Here is a 20,006-nt window from a genome sequence, read left to right on the forward strand (position 1 = left end):
ACGCCAACGTTGCACGTTCAAAAGAAACGCGAATTTTAAAGGAGACGAAATATGACAACAATTAAAAAGCAGTGGGTGGCGATCTAATGAGTTATATCCTATTTTTTTCTTGAAAAGTCAAATATTTAAACGTTTGTTAATGAGATTCAAAGGAGTTATTTAAAAATTGGCTAGAGAAAGGTTACGCGAAAGCAATATCGGTTACTTTTATATATATATATATATATATATATATATATATATATATATATATATATATATATATATATATATATATATATATATATATATATATATATATATATATATATATATATATATATATATATATATATATGGATCTACCTGTTTCTGATGTGCTAATCTTTGACACAAAGAATGATAATTAAATATGCTGAATACATCATATTTACTCTTAGCATACGGATTAAAACATATCCATTGGCGGTTTAACAAGCTTCCTTTTATCAACAGTGATGCCGTTTCTTAGGCGAAGATTTGCTAAACTAAGTGAATAAAACAACATTAAACAAACAGCAACTGGAAAATAGCAAATTATTCAGCGAAACAGTTTTTAAATGACAAACGAATCATCAAGCATAATTGTACAATTCTGAGTAGTGTAAGGGGTGAGATTAGCGACAATGGGAATTAGCATTAAAAACACCCCCTGGGTAAGATTAGCGACAATGGAAATTTAACATTAACCACCCTGGGTAAGATTAGCGACAATGGAAATTTAACATGGGCAAAAAAACCCTGGGTAAGATTAGCGACAATGGAATTTAACATTGGAGAAAGGAAAAAAAAGGAAATATTGATTTTAGCGACAAAGGCATTCGAACAATGGAAAAAAAATATCGATTCTAGGGACAAAGGCAATTGAACATGGGGAATAGAGTTTGGGTCTGTCTAGGGACAAGGGGAATTGAATATGGGAATAGAGTTTGGGTTTGTCTAGGGACAAAGGGGAATTGAACATGTTAGAAAAAAAAACTACTTTAGGGACAAGGGGAATTGAACATGGGATTCTTTTTAAAAAAATAAAAAATAAAAAAAGGGGTAGGCAATCGAAAGGCTATCTCTTTTCGAGAAATGTGGGTGGCCCTGAAAAGGTCCTTTGGATTTATGTTAATATTAATATTAACATAGACGGCATCTGTCACATCTTCTTCTTCTTAAACTCCTTCTAACTGCAGGTCCATACACAAGTACCCTCTTGAGGCATCCTTGTCTTTCTATGTAAACTCTTCTCATCCATAGACTAGTATCTGTCCTATCAACAACAGTCCACTTGGACCGGACATACATGAGCATGTCCGTCCTAAACATCATTGAAGACACAAGGCTGGATGATTCAACTGTGGTCCACATCGTGACGCGACGAGAACAGGTGAATCAATAGTGAACTGCGCTTATTTATAGGTAGAGGAAGGATTGAAACGGATTGAGTTCATTCACCAATCCGAACACGAGTTACAAAATTCAGTCAGTCCGCATCCAATCCGAAGAGAGCAGTCTGTGACGTCATGTGGTCTATATAGATTCGCTAGCGCCTGTGTGCTGTCAATCTATGCGACAGTGATTCAACATGACGGAAACTTAGAAAACGATTCATTGGGGTGCACCAGCAGTGGAGACCGCCCAAGGGAACCGGACTTACTTTCAGAAGAGGTACATTGGGATTTTGTGGATTTTCTTACCTCGCAAGAATTTGTTCCGGAACCTTCGTCTCATTCTTCATTACCGCAAGTGGAGAATTTTAGACAGAGACAGAAAGAAGAATTGGAGAAATTTATGCAACGACAAAAGGAAGCGGAACAAGCTTTTCTCCTACAGCAACAGCAACAGCAACAAGAAGAGGTAAGAAAAAAACAACAAGAAGAAGTAGCAGCAAAGAAACAAGAGGGTGAAAATCAAACGGCTACGGTACTGTTGGACATTTTAGCGGAGTTAAGAAGTCTGAAACAAATGTATCAGACTTCTTTATCACGACCGAAGAGAATACGACCTTCCCGAGCTAAACACGCCAACCCTGTGACTAAGCCTATCGTACCACCCTTAGTGATTTCAACCCAATCATCATCATCAGAAGTAGGCCTCGGCCGTGGCAAAGGCTTAAGACAGTTAAAGTTGATTGCTTAAACTCACCCCTACACCAAAAAAGGCCCTTTTCAGGGCCACCCACTTCTCTCGAAAAGAGATAGCCTTTCAATTTGCCAATAACTCAAAAATCAACAAAAAAAACCCATTTTACCCTTATAGTACATGTCTGTGTATGAGTGCGTGAGTGTAGCTTCTTATTTTAAAATCAAAACTCAAAGACACTTACCTTATATAATTAATGTATTCTTTTCTCCATAGTTACAATCCAATTCACAATTCACAACAGAACACTTTATAAATTACATTCACTTCTTCTGTTTCTTTTTTTACTCTCTCTTTTTTTCCAATTTCTTCACCGTCACAGTCTTTTCCTCCTCTTCCTCCTCACTTTCTTCCCTTCTTCTTTTCTTCACCTGACTGCTTTCTTCCTCTGAAGAATCTCTCTCTTCCTCCGAAGAATCCCTCTTTTCTTCCGACTCCTCTTGTTTCTTTCTTGGGCAATCTGGAGACCAATGTCCTTTTTCTTGACAATAATAACAGGTATCTTGACTTTTGTCTTTTCTAGCCCCTGTTTTTGTTCTTTTTTGACGGTCTGGACATTCTGAAGACCAATGCCCTTTCTTCTGACAGATATAGCAAGTATCTTGACTTTTATCTCGAAAGGAAGGAGAGTAGTCCGTCGGCTGGTCTGAAGAGAATTTTCTAATGACCCCTCGCAAAGCTCTGATGAAACGTTCCATCTGGGTAGTCTCTTCCATCGTTGTGCTCGGTTTGAGAGTGAAATGAATATAGTGAAAGGACAAGACACACACCCTTTTTATATACGCTGGTTTGCCATGACTATAAATTAGTCTATGGTGTTTAAACTTGAGTCATTTGACGTTTTGCACTCAAGATGAAACGATCCTATTCATTCGAGAAGAAAGAAGAAGAAGAAAGTAAGAGGCAGAAACGTGATCTATCGCCTCGTACCAGAGCTGAAGTCTTGGCACAAATTCATGCCAGTGATTTTGAAGAGGACATGAGTGAACCAGAATCCGAACCCTCTAAACAAAGTTCACCACTCTTAGTCAACCCTGAAAAGTACTATTCCATTCGAGAGACGGAAAAGCGCTCCTCTAGAAAATTTAGAACCACGGCTTACACCTACACAGTGAAGTTTAAAGATTTCAAGTCCGACGTACCATTGGAGAAAGCAGAAGGGTTTATCACCGAGATGTGGGATTCTTTGCTCACCGCACTCAAGCGACAATGTCAACCCAAAGAAGACGATCGCTTGACACTATCCATAGATCACGACAGCTTGAAATCCCCTGTTTGGATCGAGTTTAGCAGACCCGCAGAACTAACCCCTTCCAAAGTCATGGACAAGATTCAACACGTACAACAATCTAATGATCAGTTTGACATCACCGATGGTAAAGCCACACTGGACATGACCCACGTCTCTCCTCCTCAAGGGACCGGACAACGCAATAAGGTGTTATTGGTGAACGACCTTCGCAACACCAAAAAGAGTCTCGTCCAAATTCACAATTCTCAAGACCAGATGTGTTTAGCCCGAGCCATCGTTGTGGGACGAACCTATGCCAACAAGAACGACACGTTAGAATGGAAAAGAGCCTGGAAAACTATTCAACGATCCGACCGAGCCAAATAACGAAACGAAGCAGAACTCCTGTTACAACAAGCCGGACTGTCCAAAGACACACCCTGTGGCATTTCTGAGATGCAGAAATTGCAAGATGTCCTAGCTCCACTCTACACCTTGAAAGTGCACCCTCAAGAAATGCGCGGACCTCTGTTGTTTCGAGGGAAAGACTTTAAGGACGGAAAATACATTCATGTCTATTATCACGATGACCATTTCGATACCATTACCACTATCACTGGATTCCTGGGATACAGTTATTACTGTGAGAAATGTGACTATGGCTATAACAATCGAGAGCAACACAAACATTGCGGATGGAAATGCCCAGGATGTTTGGCCTCTCCACCCTGTCTGAGCGAAGGACAAGAAAGAGTACAATGTCCTGCTTGTCTGCGCACGTTTGTCAGCCCTGCCTGTTACCAACAACATCTGAAGACGCAAGGTTCACAGCAGAAATATGCTTGTCAACTGCTGAGATTGTGCCCTACGTGTCGAAAAGGCCTACGTACCAATAATACCAAGGCACACGTATATTCAGGAAAGAAAAAATGTCACATTTGTCACTACATCGTGGACTTGGAACACCCATGCTACGTGCAAAAATACCAAGCCCCACCAGAGAAAGAGGACGGTCACAAGAAGAAAGACAATTTCATCTTTTTCGATTTCGAATGCATGCAAGAGACCGGCATTCACATTCCTAATTTCTGCGTGGCTCATCGAGCGTGCGAGAAGTGCATTCAAGAACCTATCTTCAGTCATTGCCCTCACTGCAGCAAGATTCCTGGAGGGCGTGAAAAAATCTTTCGAGGACTGAACACGTTAGCCGATTTTGCCCAATGGGTCTTAGATCCCATCGACAAGACGTGGAGCCAAGAGGACATCGAACGTTACGGAGATTGTCATCGTCATGCCACAGTGATGGCTCACAATTTCTCCGGATACGATGGACAGTTTCTTTTGAGGTACTATACGGAACATGGCACCGAACGTCCTAAAGTCACTTTGAACGGAGCCAAAATCATTTTCATGCAAGTGGGACAAGTGCAGTTTAAAGATTCGATGAGTTACTTGGCCATGCCTTTGAGCCGAATGCCTAAAACGTTTGGAATGACAGAAATGGCTAAAGGTTATTTTCCTCACTTTTTCAATACGGAAGCCAATCAACACGCCGTTCTACCCCATTTGCCTGAGGCTCACTATTACGACCCCGACAACATGCGTACCGAACAAAGAGAAGCTTTCTACGCTTGGTACCAGACTCACGCCTCCGACCCTTTCGACTTTCAGGAAGAAATGCTAAAGTATTGTCGTTCTGACGTGGACATTTTACGGCGTTGCTGTGGAAAATTTCAAGAACTGTTCATGGAACACGGAGGGGTTGATCCTTTGAAAGAAGCTTGCACCATTGCCAAAGCGTGTTCCTTAGTGTATCGACAACGATTCATGCCTGAAAACACCGTGGCTGTCATCAGTTCTCAAACGACCCACTGTGTCAAACGTCAATACTCGGTCAAAGCCCTACGTTGGTTACATTACTTGTGCGACAAGGAAGACAAATGGATTCAGCATGCCCGCAACGGAGGAGGCGAAAAGACCATCGGAACGTATTCGGTCGATGGCTGGGACTTAGAAAACCCAAAGATCGTGTACGAGTTTAACGGTTGCTTATTTCACGGATGTCCCGTCTGTTACCCTGATCGTAGCACTAAAAATCAGTTTTTACAACGAACCATGGAAGACTTGTACCAGGACACTTGTCAGCGACGCCTAAACTTAGAACAACAAGGATACCAAGTGGTGGAAATGTGGGAACACGAGTACGATCACCGTATGAAAACCGATCCCGAGTTTAAACGTGCCGTGGAAAGTTACAAGCTGATGGACCCCCTAAACCCGAGGGATAGTTTGTACGGAGGAAGGACCAATGCCACCTGTTTGCTGTACCAAGCCGACGAAGAGAAAGGAGAAGAAATCAAATACTTGGACGTGTGTTCGCTGTATCCCTACGTCTGCAAATATTGTCCCTTTCCTGCAGGGCACCCACAATTGTTCACGGAACACATCGACCTGAAAAACATTCGACAATACGAAGGCTTGATCAAGTGTAAAGTTTTGCCTCCCACGAACCTATACCATCCCGTCTTACCTCACCATTGTCAAGGCAAACTGATGTTTCCATTGTGCCGTACTTGTGCCGAAACGTGCAACCAAGACCAACCTTGTCAGCACACCCAGGTAGAACGGGCCTTGACGGGAACCTGGGTCAGCGTAGAATTGTTCAAAGCTCTGGACATGGGATACCAACTGTTAGAAGTGTACGAAATTTGCCACTTTCCCAAGACACAACAATACCACAAGGGTGACCCCAGTCAGAAAGGCATTTTCGCCGACTACGTGGATGCCTTTTTGAAACTGAAGCAAGAAGCCAGCGGCTATCCTTCCTGGTGTCACACTTCCGAAGACGAAAAGACATTCAAAGAGAAATACTATGAACAAGAAATCATCTCTTTAGACCACATCGAGAAAAACGAAGGCAGGCGATCGTTTGCCAAAGTGATGTTAAATTACTTGTGGGGTAAAATGGCACAACGACCGTGTTTACCCAAGACGGAATATTTGACAGAACCTTCCCGCTACTTTCAGATGATTCACGACAAAACCAAATACATGAAACACGTGGACGTCGTTCGCGAGGATTTGATCTTGGTCAATTACGAAGAAGATCTGGACTTTGTACAAGACGACCCCTTTGGAAATGTCATCATTGCGGCTTACGTGACAGCTCATGCTCGCTTAAAATTGTACGAAGCTTTAGAACTGTTAGGGGAACGTGTCCTGTACTTTGACACGGACAGTTGCATTTACATCCATCACCCAAGTCAACAGCACCCTGACATCGAAAGAGACCGTTTAGGAGCCTGGACAGACGAACATCCCGACGACAAGATTCTAAGTTTCGTCAGTGGTGGTCCCAAAAATTACGGCTACGAATACCGGGACCCACAAGGAGAATTGCACACGACGTGTAAAGTGAAAGGATTGACTCTGAATTATCGTACCAGTCGTGTGGTGAACTTTGGGGTATTGAAAGAAGCCTTGCAATCGGGAGAGGATGCAAACTTTAAGGTGACCACCTATCAACCGAACAAAATTGTACGTTTACCCACTCACCACATCGTCAGTCGACCCTTGGAAAAAGTCTATCAAATCGTGTACCAGAAGCGAGTGCGACTTCCCAATCATTTCACCTTACCGTATGGACACGTCGGTATTGGTCTGTATATAAAAAGGAACCCTAGGCAAGATCGATAGTTCATTGTGACTACCAAGACCGAGCGAACAAGATGAATACTTTCAGAGAAACACAAAACAAGTTTAGACAGGCACAATTCAAGTGTGGGGCTTCTGATGTGGAATGCGATTGTGAGCCTTGCGACTTTTCAACCTGTGTTAGTGACTTTGCCAGAAGAACCCGTCACCCAGGACGGGACTGTCGTGGACAGGCCTGAAAGACCCTTTCGGGAGGACACTTGTGTGACCTTACCCCCTACTATAGAACTGGTTAGAACATTACCCAAAACATGTTGTACAGACACTTGTGTTTATTCCACGTTAATGGTTATCATGTGCCTTTTATCCTTGTACTTAAGCCTTTGGCTTTTATGTATTTTTGTCTTTCGTATTCATGTTTGAAACCTTCAATAAACGTGTTCTGGAAAAAAGTATATAAACTCTTGTCTTGTTTGTTTTCGTGTCACAAGTGACATTTCTCACACTATGGCTACTTCTGCTGTCTCTGCTCCCTCTTCCTCTACTGTCAAAGTCATCGACGAACACTTAGATCGTGCCAGTTGGTAGGCTTTGTATCTTCGCCATCCCTTTAACATGCTCATTGCTGGACCTAGCGGTTCAGGCAAAACCGAATTCGTCAAACGTTTGATCGAACATAAACATCATTTGATCGATCGGTCACCTCAACGGATCATGTGGTGTTACAAAGAGTGGCACTCGGCGTACAGCCTCTTGCGAGAAAGTCAAGGCGATTCCATCGTGTTTGTGGAAGGCATTCCTAAAGAAGACGACGGCATCGTCTCTGACTCCCGTCAAACCCATTTGGTCATTTTTGACGACATGTTAGGAGAAGACGAAGAAGAAATTAAACTGTGGTTCACGCGCAAAGGGCATCACCGTAATGCCAGTGTCGTTTACATCACCCAAAATTTGTTTCAACAAAGTAAAGCCCATCGCACCATCAGTCTCAATGCGCATTACGTGGTCTTGTTTAAAAGTCCTCGAGATAAATCGCAAGTGCAAGTCTTAGCCAAACACTCCACAAAAAATCTATAAAAACCTCAGACACTTTTCGTCTGTCTCACACAACGTCAACATGACGTCCCTTCAGTCGCATCTTCCCGTCAAATTGATTCGTGCCTTGTATGGCATCAGTCGAGAAAAAAATCCACAAATACGAGCTCGTGTCTTAGAAGCTAGTCTCAAAGAAGTCTTACGATGGTTCACGGTGACGGAACGTCAATTACTCCAAGGAATCATTCAGATTCCTCATCAAACCAAACGCTTTTTCGCTCTCTCTTAAGATGGGATCCTAATGCCCCCAAACTTCTCCCCAAGAAAAAAGTCCAACGAAGCCCCAAGAAGAAGAAAAAGACCAGGTCCCCAAGAAGAATTTCTCCAGTGGCGGGACCCTCCTCTTACCAGACACCACCCCAGAAAAAGAAAAGAAGCCCCCAGAAAAAGAAACAGAGAAAAAGTCCCCAGAAAAAGAAAAGTCCACAGAAGAAAACTAGTCGCAAGAGAGGCACTTCGGCCAGGACGCAACTTTACACTCTCAAACCACGACCTGCCACGGGGGTGACCGCATCTCCGGCAGCCTCACGCTCATCCACTTCTCTGTTGATGACACCAAGAACTGAAGAGTACTTGGAGACGTTGATCACACCATGAACTTCTCCGTTATTGACCCCAAAAATTACTTCCCCAGTGGCAGGACCCTCCAATTTAGTGGCAGTGGCTGCTGTTCACAAAGTACCTTCTCCCAAAATCAAAGTTCAAGAAAGATCGGGCATGTTACAAAGTTTACTGGATTTGTCCAAGCAAGAACTTGCTCGATTTAGTCCGTTACGTACCCCTGCACGACGTGTCATGCCTGTCCTCAAATTGATACGACGCAAAGACAATCAGTGGCGACGCGTTCCAGTATAAAAAAGTTGTGTGACCAAGTAGGGTATCAGTGTTTTTTTGGTGCTCCTGAAGACTCAAAGATGTCACCCTCCAGAAAACCCCAAGGAAAGAAAAGGAAAGGACTACCACCACGTTTAGTAAAACATGGGGACATGTTATCTGTCCTGTCCAAAGCTTCTCCACCTCTACGAAAAAAACTCATTCAATCGGCCTCCAAAGAGGTCATCGATACCGTGTGCGAATGTTGTTTGAACGTCTTGAAAGGCACGATCCCGTTGTCCAAACACCAGAAACAATGCTTAAGCAAGGATCGTCACGTTCGTCGCCAAATGGTTCAAAAGAAAATTCCGATTCGTCAAAAAAAGAAGATGTTGGTCCAACGTGGAGGCATTTTACCTCTCTTGTTAGGCCCCTTACTGAAAGGAGTCTTGGGAACCATGTTGGGAGGACTGGTGGGAGCAAGATAAAAAGGCCCTCGGAAGTCCCAAGATTTCAGAATCGACCCCTGACAACCCCATGGAAGGACGAAAACTAGCTTTAGTGCCTTACAAACGATGGATGGAATACCATCGGTGGCAAGAACAACGCACCCCGCATTTACCTCCCAATCCCCATTTGAGCGAGATGTCCCAGTTACAACACGAATTGCAGTCCTTGATGGATCGCCAAGATTTGTCCGAAACAGAAAAATCGCAAAAGTACGGTCAACTCTTGCAGCGACTGCAACTCTTTCACCAGAAAGCTTTAGACGAAACAGCTCTACCCACTCTGAAAGATTTTAAGACCTTGATGAAAAGTCCAGCACCATCACCAGTACCAGTACCAGTACCAGTACCACCACTACCAGTGACCAAGACAGAAAAAGGAGAAGAAGAAGAGGAAGGGTTTCAAACTCCACCAGATAAAGTACGCAAGTTAACAACACCACCTACCTCCAGAATTGGATGGATTAAAAAGACGATGGCCACCCCTTCTTCATCACAAGAGAAAAATAAAATGAAGACAGAAGTGAAGACAGAAGTGAAACAAGAACCGATATCCCCAGCTCAGACATCCTCCTCTTCAACACCTATTGCCGGTCGAACACGCAAAGCATTGCAATCCAAGAAAATACCCCAAGAGAAAAAGAGTAGCATCCTCCAAGAGTGGGTGTCTTATTAACACACAAACACAAAAAATATGGAAAAAGTCTTAGCCAGCATTTACTACGATCCCTCCCATCTTGCAGGTTACGCAGGAGTTCAAAAATTGTCAAAACGCGACTGAAAAGTCTCCGTTTACCTCAAGTGCAACGATGGTTACAAGAACAAGCTACCTACACTTTACACAAACCCATTCGACGCAAGTTTGCCAGAAGTCGCACCCGAGTGGAAGGCATCGATCATCAATGGCAAGCCGATTTAGCCGATGTCTCTCATTTGGCCAGCTACAATCGTGGCTACAAATATTTGTTTGTGTCATCGACGTCTGTTCCAAATTTGCCTGGGTCGTACCCTTGACTTCCAAATCGAGCAGCGAGTTAGTGCGAGCCCTGCAACGAGTGTTGAAACAAAGTGGTCGTCACCCTCTTCGATGGCAAACGGAAAGGCACCGAATTTCTGAACCAAGCTTTCCAAAAAGAATTAAAGAAACGTGACATTCATTTTTTTTACCACCGAGAATCCCGAAACCAAAGCCAGCATCATGGAACGTTTTCAACGCACTTTGAAAGAACGCATGTGGAAATATTTTACGCATCACCACACTCTCAAGTACATCGACATTTTACCGCACCTGGTGCAAGCGTACAACCAATCTTACCATCGAAGCATCGGACGTGCTCCGCAAGAAGTGACTCCCGAGAACGAAGTGTTGGTGTTTGAGCACCTGTTTGGTACGTCCCCGATGAGGGCTGTCCCCAAGAAAAGTGGAGAGTTGGTCGTAGGAGATTGGGTGCGCATTGGCAAAACCAAACGCACGTTCGACAAAGGTTACTTACCTAACTGGACGACCGAATTGTTTCGCGTCACTGGACGAGTGCATGGTCGTCATCCTGCCGTCTATAAATTGGAAGACATGAACGGAGAAGTGCTCAAAGGAACGTTTTATTTGCCCGAGTTACAACGTGTCACCAAAAAAGAAGACGACGTGTACGACATCAAAAGCATTCTCGAACGCAGAACCCGTAAAGTGGGCAAACGACGTGTCAAAGAAGTCAAAGGATATCCACCCAGTTTTGATTCTTGGATCGACGCTTCGCAAGTCATCGATTATAAAAAGAAGTGACCATCATGCCTTTTCACACAGACGCAGCTACGTCGACCACTCCTTCACCTAGTTCTTCTCTGCAAGATTTACTAAAACAACCCTTGTGGGTGTGGTGCGGAGAACGTGTGCCTAAAACGCAAATCGTCTTTTTCTGCCAAATCTTCGTGGTGTATTGTGTCATCGGGGCAGCCATTGCCAATTTGAGTTTGCAACAAGGAGACAAACAATTGTGGGCCATTTTATTGAGCAGTTGCATCGGTTACCTGCTTCCCAATCCCTCCCTGAAATTCTCTTCGAACGGGAACCACGGGAACCTTGTGTCCAGTGCCAGTGCCAGTCACCACTCCAACCACAACCAGAACCCCATTTTGAGCGGAGACACGCCTCTGACGTCCAGTAACCCCTTGGACAGCCACAGAACTCTGGAATTATGAGTCACCAAAACCAATTTTACTTAACCTTACCCAGTGACAGTTCCATGGAGGTGTTTCCCCACAACACGTTGTGCTGTTACACGGCCAAATTACCCCAGGCCATCCCCTTAGATCACGAAGCCCATTGGGAAGTGGCTTTGGTAGAAATGATTCACCCAACACAAATCAAAAACATCACTGAAACTCAAAACACTTTTGACGTCGAAATTCTGGACCCAACAGTGCAGCAAACCATGACGACCACTTCTCAACATAAATCACTTCCCAAGACCCCAATACTCAACAGTGACACTTCTCCTCCTTTTTACGTTTATCACTTTAAAATTAACTCAGGCCATTATTTTAGTGGTCAACATCTGGTGGAGGCCATTGCTGACAAATTCTATGCAGCATTTGACAAAGTTCTGACCAAACTAAATAAACGTGTCACCATGGAGTACCACAAACAGTCTCACCGTCTACTCATCAAATTTGAAAGTGAGGAAAGAAGTATACGTATTAAATTTTGCCCTGGATTGTATGACATTTTGGGTGGAGACCTCAATATGGTCACGGATAAGCAGACCAAAAAGATTCACATCGCAGACATTGACAACAACGGGCATTTTGCGAGGTACTTTCGTTTCCCGGTAGAACTGAACCAGGGACTGAATTTGATCTTTGTGTACTCCGATGTGGTGGAGTACAACGTGGTGGGACACACCTCTGTGCCGTTACTGCGTGTCATTCCTTTCAAAGTAAATTCTGCCACGGCCACTGACGAGGAAGGTGGAAACACTTATCACGTCCACGTCGAATTTGTCCATCCTCACTATTTGCCTGTCAGCAAGTCGTATTTGGACACGGTCAACATTGCTATAAAAGGAGATTTGGGACAAAATATTCCATTCACCAAAGGAAAAGTCACGGTGAAACTCCATTTTCGAAAACGGTTCTCTCACGACTCGTAAGTCATGTATCCAGTGTACCGAGGGGTTGCTCGACAGCGAGGACACGGTTTAGGAGATATGTTAAAATCGGCCTTTCGTTCGGTGGCTCCGGTGTTGAAACCGATGGTGACACGCGGATTGCACGCCTTGAAAGATGCGGCACTGAGGTACGACGCGTGGAAGTGTTACCCAAAGTGGGAAACGACATCAGTCAAACGTTGAGCAGAACGACCGCCAAGTATCCCATACGAAGGGTGGAAGTGAAAACGTTCACCATTCCCGCTAGCCATCATTCCATGATCGAAGATCATCTGTTTCAAGGACAGTTACCCAAACGTTTAATCCTTGGTATGGTCGAGAATGAAGCCTTCAACGGAGCCTTTAAAAAAAATCCTTTCAACTTTAAACACTTTAAGGTGAAGAAAATCGAAGTCAGTCGCGATGGCAAGACCTTGTGTACCAGACCTTTCGAACCTGACTTTAGTGACACGAAGATGAATTACTTGAGATCGTACTTGTCCTTGTACGAAGCCACCGGCCAGTTAGGAACCAACACCAGTCACGGCATTACGTACGAAGATTACGCAGGAGGCTATGCTTTGTGGGCTTTCGATTTCACTCCAGACCAAGGCAGCGACGAGGGACATTTTCACCCTATAAAATCCGGCTAGATTCGTGTGGAACTTCAGTTTGCAGAACCACTGGACAAGACAGTGAACGTCATCCTGTATGCAGAATTCGATAATACGATAGAAATCAACAGTTTGAGATAAATCATTCTAGATTATTAGAAGCCATGAAAGACTGTTCTCCCTCTTTACCTAGTGGAGAAGCTTTGAAGATGGAATGTGAGGAGACCGTGGAAGGAGAATCCCAACACAAAGACGAAAAGGACATCGTGATCAAGTCGAGATGTCCAGAACAAGAACAGCAATTGGTCTCCTACTGTGCTACATACCTGGCAGACACAATTACGATATGGATGAAGCATGATTACTATGAATGTCAAAACATCAGTCAAGAAGAAAAATTCAACGAATATCTGGACGAAGCTTGGAGTCTGTTTAAAAAAGACGTGTTACGTTGGTGGTATAAAGATTTGCGTGAACATTTCTGTCCTCCATTAACGACTCGAGACATCCATTACATCAAAGCCCTCTTTGACAAATTCAAAGAGAAAGTCGAGATCGAAATTGATCACTTATTATCAGCAAAAGAACATTTAGTGACTTATTTTGATCGTGACTTTTCTAGAAACGATGAGAAAGTAAATTGTTGATTTTGTGACTAGTATGCTTATTTTGTTGTCTTCAGCTAGGAAACGTAGTGTCCATCCATGACTCAATGACTTGCAACAGTGAAAATCACAATTTCATTCACAACTTTGCCGACCCTGTTTAAAGTAGAGTGTAAATTGAAAAAAATGTTTGTCATTTGAAAAAATGTTTGATGTTATATTGTTGGATTATTATTAAAAAATGTTAGAGTTGTTGGTTAATGTTAAGTGATTTTGAATAAAAAATGTTGTGTTTTGAAAAAAATGCCTTTGTGGTTTGTTTGGCTATAAGAATGTTGATTTATGCTCTTTGACTTCTTACTATCCCTCTCATGACACTCATTGAACGTTGCGGCTCGAAAACCGTAGAGGGATGTTTTCCTTCACGTCCGCGCTTTGACTTTAAGAACCGGGTTAGTTTCCAGTCTAACCATCCATTGTCGACTCATCCTCCTACGAAGATGTGCTCCAAACTAGCTAAGCTAAACGAAGCCTACGTGAATTTGCATAGGGTCAGACACAGTCTGATACCGAAGCCAGAAGAGATAGAGAATGTGAGAATGTTAAAAGTTACTGAAGACCTGATAGAAGAGCTCTTCAGAGAAGAAGTGAACAGGGAGAAAGAAGAATGGACAGAAAAGTACAGACTTCAGAGACAGCAGCAGCAACAGCAACAACAACAGCAACAGCAGCAAACAGCAGCAACCTGAACCTGACAGAGGCTTTGTCGACACCAAAGAGTTCTTCTTCTCTTTCCGAAGAAGCAGACCTATTGCCAGAAAGTCTATCCTCAGAGGACATCGCATTCTTAGAAACTAAAAGATTGAAATAGCAAACAAAAAAAAAGACAAAAAAACAGCCCTTTTCAGGGCTACCCCAATACTCTAGAAAAGAAATAACCATCAATTTGCCAATGTGTGTGTGTGTGTGTGTGTGTGTGTGTGTGTGTGTGTGTGTGTGTGTGTGTGTGTAGGTAGAGTAGTATGAATATAAACACTAACTCTTTTTTTAGAGTGTGAGGGTATGTGTTTGCGTATAAGATTGTGTGTTTGTAAGTGCTCACGTACGTTGGTGTAGATAGTAGATTAAAATGATGTGGGGTTTTTTTTGGTGTTTGAGGTGTGGGGAGAGTAGATTTGGGGTTGGACTGGATTGCTTTGCGTATGTGGATAGTCTATTGAAGTGATTAATGAAAAATTTTTTTTAGAATAGTGATGAGCAGTTTAAAAAAGTGAGTGTTTCTTTTAGGTCCGCGCGTTGTTTTGGTCATGATCTAGGTAAGATCAATTTTATGTTTTGGGGGGATGTTTTCCATCACGTCCGCGCTTTCAGTATAAATTGAAACTCGCTCGGCAGTCTAACTACCCTTGTTGATTGATCAACACCACCAGAAGAATGAACACCAGAATTGTGAAACTGCTAGAACTCCAGATGCACCTGGAATATGCCAGGCGCATAGTAAATGAACTATCCGCGGAAGCCATAGTAGAAGAGGCAAGAATAAAGAAGGAAGTGGAGGAGAGAAGAAAGGTGAAAGGAGACTGGGGAAGAAGATGCGTGTGTGGCGCCAGACCAGGAAGGTGCCATCATTAGATAGGTGCATCTGGAGCTCAAAAAAAAAAACCAACAGCCCTTTTCAGGGCTACCCAATGCTCTAGAAAAGAAATAACTATACATTTGCCAATGTGTGTGTAGGTAGAGTAGTGTGAATATAAACACCAACTCTTTTTTAATAATGCGAGTGTATGTGTTTGTGTGTTAGTGATTGTGTTTGTAACCGTTCACGTAAGTTCGTGTGAATAGTAGATTATGGGTTTCTTGATTGTTTCTTAGCGTATGTGGAGAGTATAGTTTGGGTTTTGTAACGGCTGACGTACGATTGTATGGATAGTAGATTATGGATTTAGTTTTAATGATTTGGGTGTGTAAATAGTAGATTTGGGGTTTGTTTATTGATGGTTAACGTATGTGAATAGTAGATCATATGAAATGAGAAAAGTAGGGGGGATGTTTTCCTTCACGTTCGCGCATTGTTTGGTCATGATCTAGGTAAGAGCAATTTTATGTTTTTAGGGGGATGTTTTCCATCACGTCCGCGCTTTCACTATAAGAACCCACAAAGTTTGATGTTGGAACCATTCTAAGGAATAACTGAGACAAAATGACTCAAGTATCAGTTCTATTTAATCTATTGAGAGACATCTATTTTTGGATAATGGATGTAGAATATGTTGTAGGAAGAATAGAAGAGGAATGGAGGCATGGAGATATGAAAGACTTTGTAACCAGTCAAGTTCAAGGCCTAAAGACAGCAAGAGATATTATAGCAGGGATGATTGAAGAAGTCAGTAAGTCAAGAGGCTTCATTAACCCACCTTACTTCAGAGTGGGAAGTTTGAAGGAAGCACTGGATCATGTCATCCAAGTCCGGTGCTTCCTAGAAAAAATATTGTACTGGACAGAGTGGAGAACTGTAAAATGGGGGTTGGACAAGGTGAAGAAAGGGGAAGATCTGATGAGAAAAGTAATGGAGGAAGAAGTAGAGAAGATTAAAGAGAAATGGAGGGAAGAAAGAAAAGATGTGGAAAACAAAAAGAAAAAGGAAGAGTTTGAGAGGCTAAATAACAATTGGATAAAGATACAGACGAAGTTTAGAGAGTTGGGCCATCCTGACTGGTTACCAGAGGAGGAGAAGAAGAGGAAGAAGAAAGGAATAATGGAAAAAGTGAGAACTTGGTGGAAGAAGTGGAAGAAATAGAAGAAGAAGAAACCCAAAGGCCCTTTTCAGGGCCACCCACATTTCTCGAAAAGAGATAGCCTTTCGATTGCCTACCCCTTTTTTATTTTTTTTTTTTTTAAAAAAAAATCCCATGTTCAATTCCCCTTGTCCCTAAAGTAGTTTTTTTCTAACATGTTCAATTCCCCTTTGTCCCTAGACAAACCCAAACTCTATTCCCATGTTCAATTCCCCTTGTCCCTAGACAGACCCAAACTCTATTCCCCATGTTCAATTGCCTTTGTCCCTAGAATCGATATTTTTTTTTCCATTGTTCGAATGCCTTTGTCGCTAAAATCAATATTTCCTTTTTTCTCCTTTCTCCAATGTTAAATTCCATTGTCGCTAATCTTACCCAGGGTGGTTAATGTTAAATTTCCATTGTCGCTAATCTTACCCAGGGGGTGTTTTTAATGCTAATTCCCATTGTCGCTAATCTCACCCCTTATACTACTATTCTGTTCTACTCAAAGAGTTGTTGTTGTTTGGGTTTAACGTCATTTCTCACTACAAAATAGGTGATGCATGGTGGCTAGTATAACTGGTGGAGGAAAACTCCAGTAAGAACCACCTTCCCGGGAAGTCACTGGGAAGATTTCTCACATAACCATGTTGACCGAGCCCGATATTTGAATACACGCGGACAGATGTGAGATGGCAGTGCTCGGAAAAAGTGAGAGCTTTATGCTACTTGGCCACCCGGAGCACCCTACCCTAAGAAAGTAAAGTGCCTTACAGGTAAAAAGCCACCTGAAGCATTTACATCACATCGATTCAGACATTGTTTCGCACAGAAGTCTTTTATTTTACAATGCATTTGTAAATAAAGCATCATTCATACTCAGGGGAAAAATTGAATTGAATAAGTCTACCGGTTTTAATACATTTTAGAAGCTAGAAAAATTCAAAACATGTTTCAAAGTATTTATTCTTAACAAGAGAATTTTTATACCGATGTTATTATACCAGTTCATTCATTTTCATCCTATGACCAATTATAATGTTCAGTTTTTATGGGGATGACATTACTCCTTTACACTCTGATAAATACCACTTTTCGCCAAGTCTTATTGCTTTCTAGTTCTTGAATCTTCAACAAGAAAAGCTATAATTTCACATGCATCCTTTTATTTATTGAATATGTTCAAGTGCATATCTAGAAGAACAGTGTAATATAAGTCTTCACGCTTTATTCTATAGTAAAACACAAAACCAACCGCCACCTGACTTTTTGGTTTCTTCAACCTTTTCTTTACTGGAAGATTTCTTTTCACGCTGTTTGCTTTGGTCATCCTTCTTGACTTCGATTTTCTTTTCTGATTTTTTCTCCTCCTTTTTATCTTTTTCATCTTTCTTCAAACCTGATTTTAGTTCTTTCTCATCTCGTTTGTCTTCTCTTCGCTCCTTTCCATGGTCCTTTCGATCGTCTTTTCTTTCTTTCTCAGTTTGCCCCTGTTCTTTTTTATGGTCGCTACCATCCTTTCTGTCAGGTTTTCGTTCCGCGTCTTTTTCTCTACCCTCTTTGTTTTTATCTCCACTTCTTTCATCCCCTTTGTGTTCTTTTTCTTTCACATCACTTCTTTCCGACTTTTCTCTTTCAGTTCGTTCAGGATCTTTTAGTTTGGTGGATGGATCGTTGTTTCCATTAAAGTTTTCTACCAGCGGAGCGTCTGGCTTTCCTCCGTCTTGCTGTTTTGATAATTTCCTTTCAACCGGCATTTTGGTCTCGCTTATTTTAGTTTGAATCTTTGTGTCTTGAACTTGTTTAGATTCTTTCTTTTCTATGAGCCCTATTGATTCAAAAAGGATTTCTTTGCTGCATTCGAAAAGCTCGTTATTAGGAATTGGCACAAGCCGCTCGCTGTCACCCATGACTTTTGGAGATGCCACTACAGCTATGAACTCCTGAGATTTAAGGCCATTGTCCATGGATTTGTTTCCATTCTTATCATTGCCGATTCCGCTTGGCCCCGGCTGCTGTTCGTCTGATCTTTCCTTTGGCTGATCTGGCATCTTATCAAATTTCTTCCCTATCCCTCCAAGAAAAGCTTCCCCGTCGGCATTTACTTTTGCACATTCTATTTCCACAGGCAAGGCTGAAAGCCATTTCTCAACAGACTGATGTTTGCTCTCAATAGGTATAACTTTGTTAAGAAGAGACGGTTCTTTTGAAATGTCTTGAGCTTCTGACTGTTGGTCTATGTTATTCGCATGTAACCGCCTCTTCTTATAGCCTTTACCCTTCCCTGATGGAAATGCACCACTGCGCCTTCTCTTGTATGAAGTCTTGCCTGTCGCTACATTAGAAAGCTTCATTATGTCACTATGACTTTCATTTAATGCTACATTGGGTTTTTCAATTACAACAGTTGATACGGTCGTCTTTGAATGCTCCCGTTCATCAAATTGGCCGTGTTTTCGTCCCCGGAACATTTTTGCCGGAGATTTATACATTATGGTTAGCATTTCACCAGAAGGCGACAACTCTATTGACATGGGCGTAAGCATGAACACGTTATCTTCCATAACATTAGTCTTTTGTATATCTGTCGATGTTGTCGGTTGCATTTTCCTTCTGTAATCTCTCCCACGTCTTCTTTTTGAAGTTTGGCAAAATGTCTCCTTTTTCTTTGTTGGTCTGCCTTTAGTAGTTGCTGTTCTATTTGTAGCACTTGCTTGGAATGGATTAACCCCTCCTCGTCTGAAATTATATTTATTTTTAGCTGGAAATGAATTTTGCATTCCATTACCCTTATCAATGTCATTTTCTTGTGAATTATTTGATGAAAGTAATGTCGATCCGGTGACCTCATATGGTAGTGTTTCTCCTACTGCTGTCTCCTTTTGGTCCTTGACCTGAAAGATTGATACAGATTATGCGCGCATCCCGATTACAAGAAACTAACAAAACAAGACATTTGAAAATACAGACAGATAGGCAGATATTTAACCTGACAAAAATGCCTACTAAAGGACTAATATATTTAATTTCTGCGTATTTATTCATAAATATTTGGCATGAAAAATCAAAACTTTTTTCGGCTGTAAAATCTTTGATTTCATAATATATTTTGTACTTTTTTATATCACAAAGGACAAAGCATTGATGTTATTTTTTTAAAGTAAGCCAACTTGGAATAAACGTCATGCTTTTTAAACAGACATTTACTTTGACGACCAAGTTTGGTCAAATAATAGAACGTGAAGTTTGAGACAAAATACAATAAAAGTATCTTGTTAAACATATCCAATTGGTCATTTGAATTTGTAAACATAAAATCGTTGTTTAAATACAATGTCAAATACAGTGTATCCCCCAAGGGTGTAAAAATGAGGGTTAAAAAAAACCTTGGTGTCAGAACTGGGTGTCAAATAAAAATAG

The 20,006-nt window shown here is 42.0% G+C and overlaps 1 protein-coding gene across 1 annotated transcript in view; it reads right to left on the bottom strand.

Moving 5' to 3' along the window:
• Window positions 1–17,510: 17,510 nt before the first annotated feature.
• LOC149804595 (uncharacterized) overlaps window positions 17,511–20,006 on the bottom strand; it is an 11,173-nt gene continuing 8,677 nt past the window's right edge. The window contains exon 2 of the mRNA XM_089932864.1: window positions 17,511–19,480. Coding sequence (XP_089788990.1) covers window positions 17,819–19,366 — 1,548 coding nt within the window. The 5' untranslated portion in view covers window positions 19,367–19,480 and the 3' untranslated portion in view covers window positions 17,511–17,818. The remainder of the gene's footprint in view (window positions 19,481–20,006) is intronic.

Source organism: Sinohyriopsis cumingii, chromosome 2, assembly GCF_028554795.1.
Source record: "Sinohyriopsis cumingii isolate HCF-2022 chromosome 2, ASM2855479v2, whole genome shotgun sequence".
Classification (NCBI taxonomy): Eukaryota; Metazoa; Mollusca; class Bivalvia; order Unionida; family Unionidae; genus Sinohyriopsis; species Sinohyriopsis cumingii.